This window comes from Haliotis rubra, unplaced genomic scaffold (assembly GCF_003918875.1).
Source record: "Haliotis rubra isolate DU_JTF1 unplaced genomic scaffold, ASM391887v1 Scf577, whole genome shotgun sequence".
NCBI classification, from domain to species: domain Eukaryota; kingdom Metazoa; phylum Mollusca; class Gastropoda; order Lepetellida; family Haliotidae; genus Haliotis; species Haliotis rubra.
In genome coordinates, this window is record NW_025767276.1 from 286,543 (window position 1) to 305,266 (window position 18,724).

General features: G+C 37.9%; 1 protein-coding gene across 5 annotated transcripts; it reads right to left on the reverse strand.

The window, feature by feature from the left end:
- Window positions 1-4,585: 4,585 nt before the first annotated feature.
- Window positions 4,586-18,519, reverse strand: LOC124254597 (cell wall protein RBR3-like). 5 transcript variants are annotated; one of them, XR_006892495.1, is made up of 3 exons: window positions 18,429-18,519; window positions 12,805-15,429; window positions 9,993-10,051 (listed from the first exon to the last, which is right to left on the reverse strand). XR_006892495.1 is itself a non-coding variant. In XM_046688432.1 (2 exons), the coding sequence occupies exons 1-2, from the start codon at window positions 13,059-13,061 to the stop codon at window positions 9,123-9,125; spliced, it is 1,131 nt and encodes a 376-aa protein (XP_046544388.1). In that variant the 5' UTR covers window positions 13,062-13,164; the 3' UTR covers window positions 4,586-9,122. The 5 variants fall into 5 exon arrangements, 3 of the variants coding, with proteins under 3 accessions (XP_046544388.1, XP_046544387.1, XP_046544386.1); XR_006892494.1 differs by having other exon boundaries at window positions 9,994-10,078; XM_046688432.1 differs by lacking the exon at window positions 18,429-18,519 and having other exon boundaries at window positions 4,586-10,051; window positions 12,860-13,164.
- Between the last annotated feature and the right edge of the window lie 205 nt (window positions 18,520-18,724).

An 18,724-nucleotide genomic window follows, 5' to 3' on the forward strand; every position in this document is an offset into this window, starting at 1 on the left:
CCTGCTGTGGTATTGCAGGAATATTGCTAAAAGCAGAGTAAAATCCAACTCACTCACTCAAACCCATCCACCCATGCATTCACTCACTCACTCACTAACTTGAGTCTTCTTCTGAACCCACAAGACCTGAACCTTCTGATTGATCATGTATGTAATGACTGGGTTCATAAAGTGAGGGGCAGCGGGGTAGCCAAGTGGTTAAACGCCAAAGACCCAGGTTCGATTCCCCACATGGGTACAATGTGTGAAGCCCATTTCTGGTGTCCCCTGCCATGATATTGCTGGAATATTGCTTAAAGCGGCATAAAACTAAACTCACTCACATTCATAAGATGAACCCCATGATAAAGACATCTGACAGGAGGTGTGCTGGTCAAGAACAACTCTCACTGTTCACATAACCACTTCCTTCAGTTTCTAAGATGTTTGTTGTGTTGAATGAATATCAAAATATCACTGCTCCAACATTATGGGTTTTGACAACACTTCAATGGTATGACTTAAAATGTATATCGGTAAAAACAAATATTAGTCTGAGACAGGTTCATTTATGCACAAACCAATATTTTTTCAACTGTCCAGATTTTTAGATTCCAGGTACTTGATCGAAAATAACTTAAAGAAAAACCTGACCTCTGAGAATAAAGAAATTTCTGCAATATCCACAGTATTTTAAAAGACTTTCAGTTCCAACGCATGGCCATGTTTGGGAAATGTTTGCCACTGAAAAAAGCCTGCATAATACCACTGCAAGTTGACAGGTCTTACAGGATCTGGGAAATTACAAATCCTCAGGTTCTGTAGCTCACTAGAATTTTCCTTGTTTTATATTTTTATTTTTATATTTATATTTTTGAATATTATTCCAACAATATCATTGTGGACACCAAGGATGGGTTTATCACACATGGCATGTAGTACCAAACCAAAGACTTTCTCATGGCAAGCAATAGCTTGGAACATACAGTATACTCCACTTACCTTACAACATACAGATTTGGTGATGTTGAGTTATCAGTGTGTTATTGTTGTCGAGTCAGCAATATTTGGGCTATGTCACGGCGCCCTGTGAACAACCCAGTCTGGAGCAGACAAACTAGTGACTGATATTAAGAACATCATCTCAGGCTGTTTGGGTATCATGGCATGCATTAACCAAGCAGTCAAACTCTGTTGTAGCTGACTAGTGCCAGCAGCCACATTCAGTATTCCAGCTGTATTATGTATATGAGGGGCGGTGGGGAAGCCTAGTGGATAAAACGCTTGCTCGTCATGCTGAAGACCCGGGTTCGATTCCCTACATGGGTGATATTGCTGGAATATTGCTAAAAGCAGAGTAAAATAAACTCACCCATGCATATGATGGCAGTTTGTGAGTGAGTGAGTGAGTTTAGTTTTACACCGCACTCAGCAATATTCCAGCTATATTGCGGCGGTCTGTAAATAATCGAGTCTGGACCAGAAAATCCAGTGATCAACAACATGAGCATCGATCTGCGCAATTGGGAACCGATGACATGTGTCAACCAAGTCAGAGAGCCTGACCACCCGATCCTGTTAGTCGCCTCTTACAACAAGCATGGGTTACTGAAGGCCAATATTCTAACCCGGACCTTCACAGGTGATGGCAGTTTGTAAATAATCAAGTCTGTTACAGGCTATTCTGTGATTAACACCATGAGGAATGATCTTCGCTACTGTGATATGATGAAATACATCAACAGTCAGGTTGACAGTCAGGACGGAAACGGATGCAGGTAGATTACCATAGTAACAACGCCATTGATATGTAAGCCGGTTTACTGTGTGTGACATCAACACTATTTATATAAACCCTGAAAACATGTTTGTCTATTGTTTTACGCCACACTCAGCAATATTCTAGCTATATGAAGGCGGTGCGGTCTGCAAATAATCAAGTCTGGACCAGACAATCCAGTGATTAACACTATGATGATCGATCTATGCTAGTGGGATATGATGAGATACATCAACCAAATATTGTTGCTGTTTTTTGTTTAACACTGCATTCAATATTTCAGCTATATGGCTGTGAGGTGGTGAAATTGGGTTTTACGTCGTGCTTGAGAATATTTCGATCATATGACGTCTATATGGCTGTAGTCATGAATAATCGAATCAGACAATCCAGTGATCAACAGCATGAGCATCAATCTATCAATACAATGACACGTGTCAACCAAGTCAGCGAGCTTGACCACTCAATCCTGTTAGTCACCTCTTACCATCCACCAAGTAAGCGAGCCCAGGGCGATCACCTCTTACACTAGGGATGAGCTGGTGACGCTGTCATAAAGTGTATTGCCACAATCCTGTTATACAAACATTACACAAAACAGGTCCTTCATCAAACATTTATTTATGACGGAAACACATTGAATCATACATACAAGGTATATATTCCTTTTGGTCTAATAGGTACATCAATGAATACATCCAAAAATTAAATGTAACAAAATCCTTGTGTAACCATGGTAACCACTCTTGCTAACTCTCCTTGTTGCACTGGTTACAGTCAAAAAACAAACATTTTCTAAACTTCGATAAACATTTCAAAACATAAATGTATCAGGCGAGTCAGAACTGTCAACTACCTGAACTTTATTAACAGAAATGCCATTCTTTTACAGACAATTTCAAGAATGATAAAGCCAAGTGCCTTCAATTTCAAAGAAACATTATGTTGTATCCGATTATGCTTGTCTTTGTGAAATATGTACAAGGTGGGATTCGACATTTTTACAATGAACATAAACTCTTTTTAGAGGCATGGTTTTAAACTGAACATGTATTTTCAAAATACAACTAAAATGTCTGTATGTATTACATGGATCAAGATGACTGGCAATGGCCTGAAAGATGGCATATACAAGACAGAGCTAAATCACACAATGACAAATAGGGTAATTGGGCCATTGGCAAATATATTCCTAGTTCCTTACATCAGTATATAGTAACTTACCCCAAATGAATAGGTCTGATGGCACTATATAAATTATCTTGCAATCTACTATTGACATAAGTTTGGGTTCTTGGTGTTTGGATCCTTGGGTCCTAAGGCCTGAAGTGTGCTTCCTAAGTATTAGAGCAAGGAACCCTTCATTATTTCCAACTATGATCATGGCAAATACCTGTTGACTTCCATACTTGTCTTGAAACCATGACTTACCAACTATCACCTGAGTTTCAAGACAAATCAGGTGCTTACACTCCAGGAACTATACACAATAGGCCATTACTGAATCATCCAATATTGGATCACGAAAAAGACAATATTCTACTGACAGCATGATTATCACAAATATTTGTTTTCAGCAAAAGAACAATATTGGTTTGAGATGGTGTTCATTGCAGCATCATGACTAGGATACAAACTCAATGTATCAGCAAGCACTTCAAATTTTGAATAACTAAGACAGAACTAAAACATCTGAACCTCATGTATATTTTGCACCACAGGTCAAATTTTCAGAAGTAATTGGGCCCTACCACAGGTCAAATTTTCAAATGTAACTGGGCTCTACCACAGGTCAAATATTCAAAAGTAACTGGGCCCTTCCACAGGTCAAAGTTTCAAAAGTAACTGGGCCCTACCACAGGTCAAAATTTCAGAAGTAACTGGGCCCTACCACAGGTCAAAATTTCAAAAGTAACAGGGCCCTACCACAGGTCAAAGTTTCAAAAGTAACAGGGCCCTACCACAGGTCAAAGTTTCAAAAGCAACTGGGCCCTACCACAGGTCAAAGTTTCAAAAGTAACTGGGCCCTACCACAGGGCACATACATAGTGCATATTACTCTAAAGAAGTTTCTAGGTTGCACAAGTCTTACATTTTCTACCAGCAAAAGAAGGTTCAATGTTTCAGCCTGATGCAAGAAGGCCTACATGAAATCTCAAGTCCCAATTGTTTTTGGACAGCATGTATTGAAAGATATAATATCAAAAGCAGTTTTCTGAATAATGCAACATTAAGATACCTAAAATGATATTCAATAAACCCTAAGTTTCACTATTGTAGAAAATTGTGTGCGCTTGTTAGGCTGCCATATCGACCATCAGATATTTCTGTCTTGAATTCAGTTTTGGATCTTGTCTCCTATTCATTTCAGAGAATGAGTCCATCAAAAGGACAGATTATCATGGCAATAAACCCATTAATGATAACAGGCTCTTATTCTGGGTTATATAATAATGTGTTATGAAAGTCTATGAAGTAAACAGTTCAATGATAGTCTTTTACCTGTGAAAGGTACAGATAATAAACAGTGCTTTTACTGCTTCATTCAAAAGCTTGTGGAAGTTATTATTCATATATTTCTTCTGTTTTCACCTCAGCAGCTGAACAGGAAACTATAAGTATAAGCATGGCCTATTTTTCAAAATGGACTCTTATACAAATTCAGCTATTTTTCATATCCAGGCTCCAAAATATATTATCCAGAGCCAAACACCAGTTTTAAATTGACGTAACTGTTTATCATGTATGAACATGATGAAGTGAGCCTTAGCATAAATGTTTAGCATAAGATTTAGCATAAATGAAAATGAAGTGAGCTTTTTTTCAGCTTTAGTGTATATTAGCATGATGAAGTGAGCTTTAACATAACTGTTTAGCATAAGATTTAATACAAATGAAAATAAAATGATCTTTACCATAACTCTTTGGTAAGAGTTTTAGCATGTAAAACGATGATGTGAGCATAGCACTAACCTTAGCATATATGAGCATGATGAAGTAAGCTTTAACAAAACTTAGTTTAGCATATATGAGTAAGTTGGGATTAACTTAAGCTGTAGCATATGTGAGTGAGCTGGATTTAACCTAAAGTTTAGCATATATGAGTAAGTTGGGTTTAACATAAGCTGTAGCATATGTGAGTGAGCTGGATTTAACCTAAAGTTTAGCATATATGAGTAAGTTGGGTTTAACATAAGCTTCAGCATATATGTTCCTGATGTGGCAAAGGTACATAACTCTGCTCAGCATGTGGCATCCTTGACAACTGGACCCTCCCTACCCTCAAGCCTTTCTGTACATGACAGACTAAGCTTTAGCATCATTGTTTAGCATAAGCATTAGCATATATGAACATGAATTGACCTTTAACATAACTGTTCAGCATACGTTTTCTCATATATACAAATCTATATCTATATGAACATGATGAGTGAGCTTTAGCACAACTGTTTAGCATTTGCCTTTGCAAATATGAACATGATAAAGTAAGCCTTGTTAAAACCATATAGGTTTTAGCATTTAAAAACATGAAGTGAGCGTTAATAAAACTGTTCAGTATAGGTTCTAGCATTTAAAAACATGATGAAGTGAGGTTTAATAAAACTGTTCAGTATAGGTTTTAGGAGTGAGTGAGTTTAGTTTTATGCAATATTCCCGCAATATCAGGGACACCACAAATGGGCTTCACACATTGTGCCCATGTGGGGAATCGAACCTGGGTCTTCGACGTGACGAGCGAACGCTTTAACCACTAGGCTACCCACACCGTCCATAGGTTTTAGGATGTATGACCTGATGAAGATATCTTTAAGAAAACATCTAATCATTACTCATAGCACTAATGAACATGGTGAAGGGAGCTACTATAAAACGTTCGCATCAGCTCAGCATGTAATAACAACAAGATGGAGTAATCTTTAGTACATTAGGAAACATTCTAAAGTATTTGTAAAATGATTCATTTCAGTACAATACTGCACAACAAAATACAACATTGTACACTGCACAAAACAAGTTTAGAACACTCAAATACTTGTGTTCTCCGACTTTGTTTCAGTATACAATGTAGAATGAAGTATGACAAATGCATCTCACAGTACAATCATAGTATTATATCATCTGGTTATCTACCTAAGCAGCCAAACAGAACATGTTCATAGAAGCTATAATGGCAAGACACAGATCTCCAAATTCCCCTGATGTATAACACAGAAAAGTGTTACCTAAAAATCATCTAAATCATTTCTAGATGAAGTAAAATGGCTATCAAAGGGGAAGTAAAAAATATGGCAATTAATTCTGCTGAACAATTATGAAAATCATGCTAAAATATAACTGTGATAGATGTATCATGTAAACACATCAGGATATGTTTGAAAGCTGAGTTGTCCTTTTACTATTTCACAAGTGTGTTTGTGTTTTTACATGTCTTTCAAACAATGGAGTCATGGAGAATCATGGACATATTATAATGTATGCTCTACAGCAGACAAATTAAAATATATGTTCATAAGTAAACATGGTATAATGTATGCTCAAGAGTAAACACATTATGATATATGCTCTACAGTAGACACATCTTAATGTATGCTCAAAAGTAGATATATTATAATGTATGCTCAAAAGTAGACACATTATAATGTATGCCCAAAAGTAGACACATTGTAATGTATGCTCAAAAGTAGACACATTATAATGTATGCCCAAAAGTAGACACATTATAATATATGCTCAAAAGTAGACACATTATAATGTATGCCCAAAAGTAGACACATTATAATATATGCTCAAGAGTAGACACATTATTATATATGCTCAAGAGTAGACACATATAATGTGTTCTCTACAGAAGAAACATAATAATGCATTCTTCTCTACAGTCAGATATTGTTTTTCTGTCAGAGTCTAATCACATATACAAATTGTCTGTTTTACTCATGTTTAAGACCTTGAATCAAAATGTCCACCATCCCAAAATTTATCCATTCTCCTCTGGATAGCGTATACTATGTGATTATTGATCTGGAAATCATATCCTTAGTAAGCTATCAAATATAGCTAATAATAAACACAATCCATTAAACAGTGTGTCTGAAGAACATATACTTCTGTAGCAGCTAGAGATAATCCTGATTTGTAGATCATTCAGATTCAGGATTGGTGGATACAAATTAATATCAACCTGTGTGACAGCAGAATGGCCTGTATTCTGGTCCTTGCTCATCAGACCATGCATCTCACACTAGGTCAATGATATTCTGTGCATAAATCAGATCAATAACAAAAGCACAGTTTGCTAAGAATCATGCATATATATAAAACAGGTGGCTGCTAAAATGTCTGCCAACCGATCTGAACAAGAAACTGATAAAGCACAGATATTAAACAAAACTTGAATTTTCCTGCATTTATGACACCATGGCTTATCTCCAAGTCCAAATGACATAATGAATAGGAAAAAACATCTTGATTTTCTGAAAGTGAATAACATGCACATTTCCCAAAGATATATAATTTTTTTAATAAAAGGAAAAGTGGGGATGTGCCTCGGCTCTAACTGATTGCAGTATATATTTTGAATTCAATATTTTACATAAGAAACAAATGATTGTGAAAAAAATCACATTGGGCACAAATCCCCAATTCAGAATAGAGACCATTCATTTCATGGAGTCCAACAGAACCGAGTTGTGCAAACAATCTTAACCAACAAGTGCTATATTCATGTCACTATATATCCATGTCACTGTATATTCATGTCAATGTATAGGAGGTCAGACCGTCTAAACTACGTTGTGCAAACAAGACCTATGCTTGGTAAAGTTCACACAAAGCAATCTAAACCTACACCTGTATCCTACAGGCAACCATATAAAGTACCTGTTGTCAAAACTGTTTGTGGCAAGACAAGATCTAGGCATTTAAGGAAGTTTCCAAAAAGCAAATTTAATCTACACCTGTGATATTAATATTATTGTATAAAGAAGATATTGTCAAACTTGTGTTGAGAAAACATGGCCTCAGCTATGGAGAATGTTTGTTCAAAGCAGTCGTTGCTTACAACCATTACATATTAATGTATTTAGAAGGTCCCACTCTAAAAAATGTGTCCAACAAACAAGACCCTTGCTGACAATCTATGAAGTACAACTGTTTTCATGTCATAGCTCAAAAAGGGCACAGGAGGACTTGAACAGGACCAGTGGGTTAAAAGACATCATGACATCTCATGGATTCTAAACTGAGGTTTCATGAAGGTCCAACTCTCAAACATGTGTCCAGGACAGCTGTTTTCATGTCTTAGCTCGAAAAGGACACAGGACGGAAAGTGGACCACTGAACGGGACTAGCAGGTTAAAAGACATCATGAGGTCGGTTAAAAGACATCATGAGGTCGTATGGATTCTAAACTATCTCTAATTCACATTCAGCAGACTTGTAAGACACTATTCTAATCATAGCATCTAATGATGATAACAGGACTAAGATCATGGTAGGATACAAATCTTGCAATAAAATCATATATTACTTTGAAACATTGATAATCATAAGGGCTTTTGATAACAGTGACAAAATCACAAACCACCTAAATCATACCAAACATGTAACATACACAAGTGTGGACAGACGAATGAAGTTGACAATGGTACTTTTTTCCTACAAAGCAATGACCAACATGATAAGGCTGAAAAAAGTCTTTTGTGAAAATAGCAGACATTCTACTGCTAGTTATAGAAAAACGTACTTCTCAATTTTACGAGACAATTACAAACACATCCATGTTTATAACGAAACTAATACACATAAAGCTATATATCTAAAATCATCTAGATTGCATTCTCAGACGAGACAATTAAACAGAAGCACTATATGAAAATGTGGTTAACCTCCAACAAGCTCAAAAGACTATTTCCATGCATAGATGAGAGAAATCTAGCTGCTTTGAAAGAGTCTTTCTTTCACTACAGTCCTGAAAATAAATAAATCTTTGAAACTAAGGAAAATGTGTCTCCATTTCAGAAATGGACACTTCATGGACTTCATCTTGTCCTGGTTTCATCTGTCAACAATAAACAAATAAGCAGTTTTGGAAGGGAAACCCTTAAGAGGACATCATATCAAATATGTGTGAAACGTACACAGACAAAGCTAAACACTTCTCCGACCTACATACCTAACGAATCTCACAATACCAAAAATACAATGAATGTTAACAGCTCTGAAACATCCACAAGTATTCAACATTTAGAGTTAAAAAATATATAATCTTCCAAACAAGAGACTGCTGAAAAGGAACACAGATGTCTTTGAAAGATCATCAGCTGCAAAGAAATAACAGTCCATTCCACCATGAAATCACACATTACAAGATTTCCAGACAGGAAATCTTCATCTCAGGAGGCAAACCTGCACTGGACAGCATCCTCTTGAAGATATTGGCCATCTTGTATTCCCCATACTTCTGATGCTTGAATCCATCTTTCTTGTCAGTAATGGCTAGATAGAAGGTTGAGCCTGAGCTCTGTGCTGTAGCTGGTCTTAGGCTTCTATATTTTTTGTACAGAGTCACAAAGCACCTCTGAGGATTGTCATGCCTCTTCCAAACAATCTTTCCTGAAGGCACATACTCAAGATACTCTTGGTGGTTTTCTCGGCCAAGTTTGATCTCCCCCCACTTCAAGCTGATATGCTCCTTTGGCCTCTTGATGCAGAAGTGGACAGTGTTCATCAACCACAGAGTGTTGAGTAAACTGTCAATTGACTTGCTGCCAAGTTGTCCAATTTCATAAAGCTTATCTACATCTTCAGACCTCATGGTGAAAATTGCATCTTCACAGGATCTCAGATGCTTGAGTTTGTTTTCCATAACTCTCCTAGAATTCTCAAACCTGGAGTCACTCTTGATACAATATGGATAGCTATTTGTGGAAAGGTAGATTCCTATACAGTTCTGGATTTGCTTTAAGCTGGAGGACATGAATTCTCGGCCACCATTTTTCCTCAGTCGAAGATAGAACTCAGCCAGAAGAGGATCAAGTTTTTCAGGCATAATGGTGTACGCTGGCTCCTTGACTTTCTTTAGGATCATGAACTGCGTGAGACGATTGATCGCAAACTGCACACTCTTAGAGAAGGTAGACAACTCTTGCTTGACAACAACTGTGGAAGAGTCAGCCCCACCTGAGCATGTGTCATCATCATCATCATCATCCGATTCCAGTTCTATCAAAATGTAGCTCTCATTGTCAGCTTCAGACAGGACATCCGGAGTCTTCCTTGAATCAGCAATATCTGTAGAATGGGCCACTTTATCAGAACCTGTAAGTGACTAAAGTGCAATAGAAAGAAATGAACCAAGTTCTGTGAGTGTTGACAACACTGATAATTTTAGCTGTGGACTTCAAAGTTCCATTTAGAACAGAATGAACATATCACGCATCAGTGTCGAACCCAAATTGGAACACCAGAAAATGTTCTCCATCCCCTTTGGAGTGAGGAAGTGAGTTGGGCTTTACGCCGCTTTCAGCAATGTTCCAGCAATATCAGGGCGGTGGACACCAGAAATGGGCTTCACACATTGTACCCATGTGGGGAATCGAACCCGGGTCTTCGCCATAACAAGCGAACACCTTAACCACAAGGCTACCCCACTGCCCCCATCCCCTTCGTAAATTTGAGCTTATGACCCTTAAAACCCTGTTTCACTTCATTTCAAACTGAAGTCATACATGTGTCTAAAGGTATCAAAAAAATATTAACTTGTTGAAAGTAGGCTTTGAGGTTTCCACAGCTAAAATTGTTTCACCAACACCACACAACACACCACAATAATATAAATGTCAAAGATTCTGAAACGAAACAACTCAAGGTACAGTAGCAATCTGCTGACCATGTTCATGACTGTCTGTAGACAAAGTACTTTTCTCAGACTTACCCAGACAGTAAATAGGCTTCCACAGCTAACAAACATGGTACTTGTACCTGTGAGTCATATATATTCCTATGTCGGTACTTCACAGTTTCTGTTCCTTTGCTTATAACACCAATATGTGAAAGAGACACATAAAACAGCTTTCACAACAGTGTTTGTTACAGTTACATGACCTTGACCTAGACATTCTTATTGCATGTGCCAAAAGGATTCTCCAGATGCATGAGGATTAAGACAATTGCAGAATATTTTTTTTCAATAATCTTGACATATTCACTATTGTTGAAAATGAACTTGGACATGACATTTGAAGTAGTAAGATTTCTGAACATGCTGAGGAACAAGTCAATATAAAGTTCCATCATTGTCAATGTAACTATCACTTTGAAACTGACAACGGTCCAACCATGTTTTAAGAACAGTTTCAAGCTGACCAAAACGTTTTCAAAGTTATGTCCTAACCTAGATTTGATCATTTCAGTTTCATCTTTCTCATGACCTTGACCTTTGACCATTTTGTAACATGTGCAAAATTAATTCACCAAGGCATCCTGGAAGAAGCCTAAGGAGGTCAAATCTCTAAGGTAAAGAATATGTGAGTTGAAGTACTAAGAAAAATGTCACTGATGGTGGTGGGGCCAAATTCCAACGAAAGTTCAGGAGTCACATTTCACTGACGACAAATATTGCAAATCGTGTTAACATCAAAGAAAAAGTAGGGTCTAGAGGACGCCATATCTTTTCTAATTTCCATGTTTAATAAGAGGGAACACAAGCAGGTGCTGACTAAGGGTACATGTTGATAATTGTGATACTGACCATTATGAAGAGCTTGTTTACTCTTGTTCTTGAAAAGATGTGCTCTACGAGGATACTTCTAATTGTGATAATGAATAATTGTCCATTTCAGTAGCATGGTAATATTACATATTACTCATTAAACATGATAAGAAGAAATTTCAGCAGTGTTCATGATGACCTAGGAATTCGAAATACCTTGATTCCTACACTATCGTGAGAACATGGACAAAATGGGACAAAGTTTTCAATAGTCAACTTACAACCATATATGACAACACTGGTTTTCTTAGTCACAACCACTAACAAAGCTGTTAGGCTGTACCAGCTAATCATAGCAATATGGAATCATATGAAAAGCAAATGCAGTAAAAAGCTTTAGAAATTTCCCTCATAACCCTTGCAAAGAATGATTCCAAGACTACATTCTCTTTGTCCCATAAGAAATGCCCACAACAAATGTACAATTTGCAACTAGGCAAACTTTGAAACAATAGAATGAAATTATCAGACATGTTCAAATGTTTCTATCTACCACTTGCAAGATTTGGACCCCCTGACATCAAAATTTAAGAAGTTAAAGGAAAATTTCCACCATTAGTGAAAAGGGCAGGGTTTCCAAACATAAACAGAAAATCTAATAATGAGCATGTGTGTGACCCACAGTGAACACTTTCCATGTGTAATATATTTACCTACATTTAGATAGACAATCAGCTGGGGTCTGAGACTTCAAATATTAGAAAAAGTTCTTAATGAATCCTCTAATCCTTTTGACACGAGTAAAGTCTAACCATTAATCATTCTAACATGAACACATCTGATAACTTCCACAACAAAGTCTTAACATTTTACTCATTTATTAAATCACGAGCCAGAAAGACTACCGCTTCAAGCCAAGATTGAACCTTTAAGCACGTCCCTAACATGTTGCATACATGGGATTTGGGCAAGCAGGGAAGTGACAGTCATGAAGATATACATTTTAGGTTTGATTCCCAGAATCATGGTTCAACATGAATGTAAACAAAACATGAAAATGTTATTAAATAGTTCATCCGAACATATTCCACTGATTTTGTAAAAGAAAAGTGAAAGAAAAGTTACACGTACATATATATATATATATCTTGAGGTTGTGCTTTTGAATTGTCCATGTGGTTAAAAGATAAATGAAAGCCTTGTCAACAGTACCAGAAGTTGTTAGTCACATGTAATGACGTGAATTGGGAGATAAGCAGCTGCTGCTAGAAGACATTGATGAACACTTGTGAGTTGAACACATGAAAGAGAAAGGATAGGCGGACACACTTACAGGTTTAATTAGCATGTATAATCCTAAGCCATGTAAACAGGGGTACAAAAGTCACCTGGATTGCCATCAACTGGCGCTGGCGCTGTATCTGCTCCCGCTCCTCCCAAATCCTTGCCCAAATCCTTTTCATCATCTTGTAAACCCTCCCCAGACAACACCAATCCAGCTGATGTAGAGACTGCAGGATCAAAGTTCAAACGGAAGGCTTCAGGCAGACTTGAATCACTGTCTGAGTCTTCATTGTAGGAGGCTCGCATGCAGCGGATTCCTTCCCCGGCTTCTTAGAGTCATATTGGTTGGATCTACATCCACTTCAGCATCAAAATCAGCTACGCTTTCTCCATCACTCATGTCTGGTTTGTCGATATTTGGGGGTTTGTCAAGTCTTGGCCGGCCTCGTTTAGCTCGTTTCTTTGCTGCAAATTCTTTCAGTTTTCTTCCAATCGGTACCATTGGTTTGGAGGAGTTTGATGCAACAGTTGAGGTTGGGCCTCCGACCAAGTCGGATGTATCCAAGCCTAGTCTGGCCTTTTTACTGGGTAAATCATCTTCATCTGCTAACTTGTCCAAAGACATTGATGAGTTCACCTCTGATGTCATTGGAAGTTCTGAAGTTGTAGCTTCAGAGAGAGTCGCTGGATCTAAAGAGGCAAATGCTTCAGCGATGATGGATGGGGTGCTTGATGGATTCAGTTCTGGGAAAGAAGCTGGTATGCGTGATGACTCGATGTCTGGGAGAGTGCCTTGTGGAAGGGAAACAACATTAGAGATCTGTAAACTTCCTAAAGGGTCCTCTGGAAAAGGTAAGTGAGCTGATGTCGCAACTGTTGGTGCAGATGAGGACACAGCCAGAGACGATCTATCAGAAACTGAATCCATGAACGAGTTCCTAGCACTGATTTCCATTGGAGCAGTAGAATCAACATTTGTCTCCATACCTGGGAGGTTTAACCCCAAAAGTCCTGGATCTTTTTTGTCTACTCCTGAAGGATAACTTGGAGGCGGGTTCATCTGATCCCAGACATTTCTGTTAGTGTCTGGTAAAGGGCTGGACATTATCTGTCCAGGGGGCGTGTGAGGGGGTTGGGGCATCTGTGGGTAGTTTTGATTTTGATATAGTTGCTGTGGAACAGGCGGGGTAGACTTTTGAGACACTGGCTGGGACGAGTGCTGGGATGCCATGGTGTGTGTTCCTTGCTGTTGCATGGGTTGAGAGCTCTGCTGTGAAACTGGTTGTGAGGACTGCTGTGGTAAGGTAGGGGGCAAGATGCGATTAGCTCTGGCTTCTAACATCTGTTGCACTATCTGTTGTCGTGATGGCCGTGGTTGTGACATGGGCTCTGATGGTTGAGATGGTTGTGGCATGTTCTGCTGCATGTTCTGCTGCATGTTCTGCTGCGTGTTCTGGCCTTGGTAACTCTGATGTCCCAGCTGCTGTGAAGCCTGGGACACTTGGGACCCAGAATTACTCATGCTTTGATTCTGTGAAGATTGCTGCCCTGGATTACTTTGGTTCCTTGATGTCTGAGGTGCAGTAGGCTGAGCAACATTCTGAACAAGTGATACAGGTAACACCATCGACTGTGAATTATTTTGTGCCTGCGACGTTGGTTGTGAAGAAGGGTTATTGCTGCCAGATCTGTTTCCTGATGGGAATGGTGGCCTGTTGCTTGTAACTGATGATGTTTCTGGAGTTGAAGGACTCCTGGTTCCACTGGACAGAGATGATGTTGAAGCTTCACCCACAGATCTTCTAGGAGGAGGAACAAATGAGATGACTTCCAACTCATCAGAATCATCGACTGGGGATCTGGACTGTTGTGGCTGAGTTCTCTGGCCAGGTCCAAAGGTCCTACGAGCTTGTATCGAGTTAACACTACTACTTTGCTGTCCCATCCTCTGACTTGGGTTCACACCTGGTCTCTGCCCAGGTGACGACATCTGGCCTGGTTGCCTTATTCCCCCACCCTGTGGGTTCATCCGCTGTGATGGGTTCATCATCCGGGGGGTTGCCTCCTAAGCTAGGTCTCCCAACTGGGTTTACACCTGGCACCTGATTCCCTGTCCTCTGACTGGGTTGCATGCCTCCTCTCATATTTCCACTATTAGAGAAATTTGGGTTCATCCTTTGAGGACCTCCTCTCCCAGCACCAAATCCTGATGCTTGGTTCAATCTTTGATTGAATGATGGTCTCTGGTTGTTATCATTACTTGACCGCAACACACCTGTTGGACTCATCTGCCTGTTCATCTGTGGACTCTGCCCCATTCTGTTTAACCGAGGACTAGTCTGGTTGAGAGGTCTCTTTGCAGCTGGACTCATCTGAGACATAACGGGTGGTTCTCTTCTTTGACCAGGACTTCTCTGGACAGGCAGAGGGCAGTTCTTGAACACCTTGGTGCAGTAGCTTTCACTGATGACATTGCCAGTACTCTGCACCAGTTCACTGAGAACGTACCTCTCCTTTTTGGCATTATCAATTTCTACACTGATGTAGCCACTCACTTCCACCATTTGGTCGTAGCTGATGTAGTTTTGACACAATCTCTGGAGGTTCTCCACAAATGATGTGAAGAACTGTACAGAGTATTGCTTCTCCATCTTTCTTCCGTGATTATCCAGTTCTGAAACAGATTGACACAATTTCAGAATTACGACTCAACCCTAGAAATTCAGTTTCAGGAAAAGTAAAAAGAATTGGTTCCAACAAATATCCTCAAAGTTCATAGCTATTTACTGCTAGACTGAATCACTGTAAAATGAAAGTATGGAGAGCTGATAAGAATTATAACCCTCAAAGGGTACCATTGAGTTATCTCCCATGCAAATGTCAAGATACCAGATTTTCAGTTGTCCTTCCCACAATATTGTAGTCTCAGGATAGCAAACAGAAAACTAACTAAAAGACTGACAGCTTATGAATTTTTGATAACGCTTTTATCAGAGGTAGTATTTGAGCGAGTAATATTTTACTCTCTTCGTGTACCAGATACCGTGCATTATTAACCAATGGATTTTATTAAAATATACATGTAAACTCAAAACATTTGATCGACTTTTCATTTGCATCTGTTCACTTCCTGCCAGAAGTGTGTCCCATGTCATCAGCCCATAACAGAAATATTTATCTAACTTATGAACCACATATACCCATCTATCTAATAACATGAAAGATTATTAGCTAAAATAAAGTTCAAATATATTCAATGTGTGGTTTGAGCAAAACAGATCTGTTAAATCAAACATGTATATAATACAAGCTGAAAATGCTAGATTTGGTAAAAATACTATTTGGTGTTTTTAATTATTCATGGGTATTTGTATACAAGAAACTAAGAAATAGTCTGATAATGGTTTCTATCATACAATGGATTGCGTTCTCAGCAGGATAAAGCCAACAGTTATTTTCGGTATCTGTTGGGGTCATATGCTGATATTGATGCAAATTAGAAAGGCCATATGCAAAGTTCAGGGACTACTTTCACAGTGTAAACAAACATGGGGTCACACATCGACGATCATGTCCGGACTGACGGCCGTGGTTACGGTACTGTCAGTGCTTTGATCAAAGAAAATTCATGTCTGGATATGATAGATGGTTTGGATAAAGATGCGAAGATAGAAATTCATAGGCTTACGAAGATACCAACACCAGTTCCCCGACCGATTGTCAGTGTTAGCGAGCAGACGGCAAAGGAATCCAAGTGCAGAATGTCACGCGAACATTAAAGTATATTTGCTGTTCAAAATGTTAATTGAAGGTTTCTAAAGTTCCACACAAGTGTGTTGGTATTTTTCAAACGTTAGCTAAGATTTGTTGACAACAATACGTGCTTTAACATAAAAACTTACTTGGAACTAGATGACCTAACGCAGTCAATGAGTGATCAAAAGAAAATTGTGTCACCGAACTTGTGATGTAACGTATTACTATGCGCATATTTGTGATATCTGTGAACATTCCACTAAGTTTTATTTCAAGAAATCGCATTTTTAAAATTATAAAGTAAGATAAGATTGCATGATAAATAGGTTATCACACTTGTGTGTTTTGGTGATAACCTACTATGTTTTCAATTAGTAATTTTTACACAGACATGCAGGCGATTCAGCAATATTCCTGCTAAATGATGACAGCCTGCAAATCATCACAGATAATGATGCAGTGACCAGACAATACAGCAGTCTTCAAAATCTCACAAGTTTGCTAGCCTTAGACTACTAAACTGTGCTGGGGTCATGTACAAATTCATTCATAACAGGCAAAGCGGAAAAGAACAAACAAAATCATAGTCTGATTTTGAATGTAAAAACAAAAGGATACCTTTTGATAAAATAATGAAACATTTAGAACAAATTTTTAGTACCAAGGTGAGAACATCTTCAAACAATAAACTGATAACACTAGAAACTAGTTCACAATCATGTTTCAGTTTAATTCATTCTGCTGAAGAAAATATAATGCATCAAATAGGGCACATGTCAGTGGTTAAGTCAAGTGACTGCACACTGTTTTAGACATGACAACAGATGTCATGCAGTTTTATCAATTCAATAGTGTGCAACATGTGTAAAATAAAAACAACAACATCACTATCGAAACAGAACCAAATAGTCGACTTAGCTGTTGTCATTTTCATTATTAGCAGGTATACACAGCAAATTAAAGGCAAAACAATATTATTTATTCTTACAGTTTGCAAAATCTGCATACACTACATCTGTGTGAGCTTAAGCACTAATCATAATGAACTGAATTTGTAATTTAATGTACATAAGAAACAGGGAAGGGAGATAACTCTGGTAAACATTTGATAAAATGATTGATCAGAAAGAAATTATATTATGAACAAAAGGTCAACAAACAAAATTAAGAACCTAACTGATACAATACTCAACATGTTCGAAACCTTTACCTATAGAAATTGTGATAATATGGTCCATAAACCACAATATTTACAAAGGAGACTTAGACAACATCACAATTCATTTTGAACTTCCTTCTAATAACAACCACACTGAAACCTGTTATTAAACAGTGAAAACAGAATACACCAATCAAAATGATCGATCTCGGGAGAAATCGACTACCTACATTATATGTAACATAGACTATTACTTTTCTTGATAAGACACAGACATATCAATCCAAATATGTCATAATTTATATATTGTTTACTTGACTTTAGACCCTTGAATATTACAAATCAATTTTATTGGTACTCTAACTTTGAGAGGAAAAATAGGAAGCCACAAATGCTTAAAACAGATAAGATAAATATGCCGATAATACGCTCCAGGTCAATGTGACACTTTGTTGGGAAGATTAAAAGGTACCGGTCTCAATATAGCCGATCAAAGGAGTAAATAACGTGAAATTAAAGTCACTTTAGCATTCTTACAATAAACTATGTTTGTAATATTACGAAATACTGATTGATGTAATACCACGTAGATAATCAAAACCAGGAAATTCTCTTGAAAATTTGAAATTGTTGTATTTTTGTTACTCTGTTGACTGTGCCACGTCAGTTTGTAATTGGATTTATGCAGCAAATATCGTGATATACTCGTAAAATAAGTGTGCATATGATGCAAATACAATCAAATCAATATATCATACCGTTGGCAGTAAGAAATTTGAGCCAGTTTAACGCATTTTTAGTTGAATTTGAAGCAAGTTTTGCTTCGGCGTGTGCTTGTTTACGATAAACCCAACTTCCGTTTTCTAACTTCCGGTTCCACATTAAACATACGGACGATTCGGATTTTCGACAACTATAAGACTATGCTAATAGTCTAGGAGCGAGATATGTTGTTCTAATATGGGGCAACATCCGCGAGGTTCAAACAATTTTACGCTAACCAGTTTTTGAAAATTGATACAAGTGAGTTTTATAAGAATTACAAGCTACAAAC

Coding starts and splice junctions, on each gene's coding strand:
- LOC124254597 (XM_046688430.1), bottom strand. CDS start 14,805: ATGATGAACCCATCACAGCGGATGAACCCACAGGGTGGGGGAATAAGG.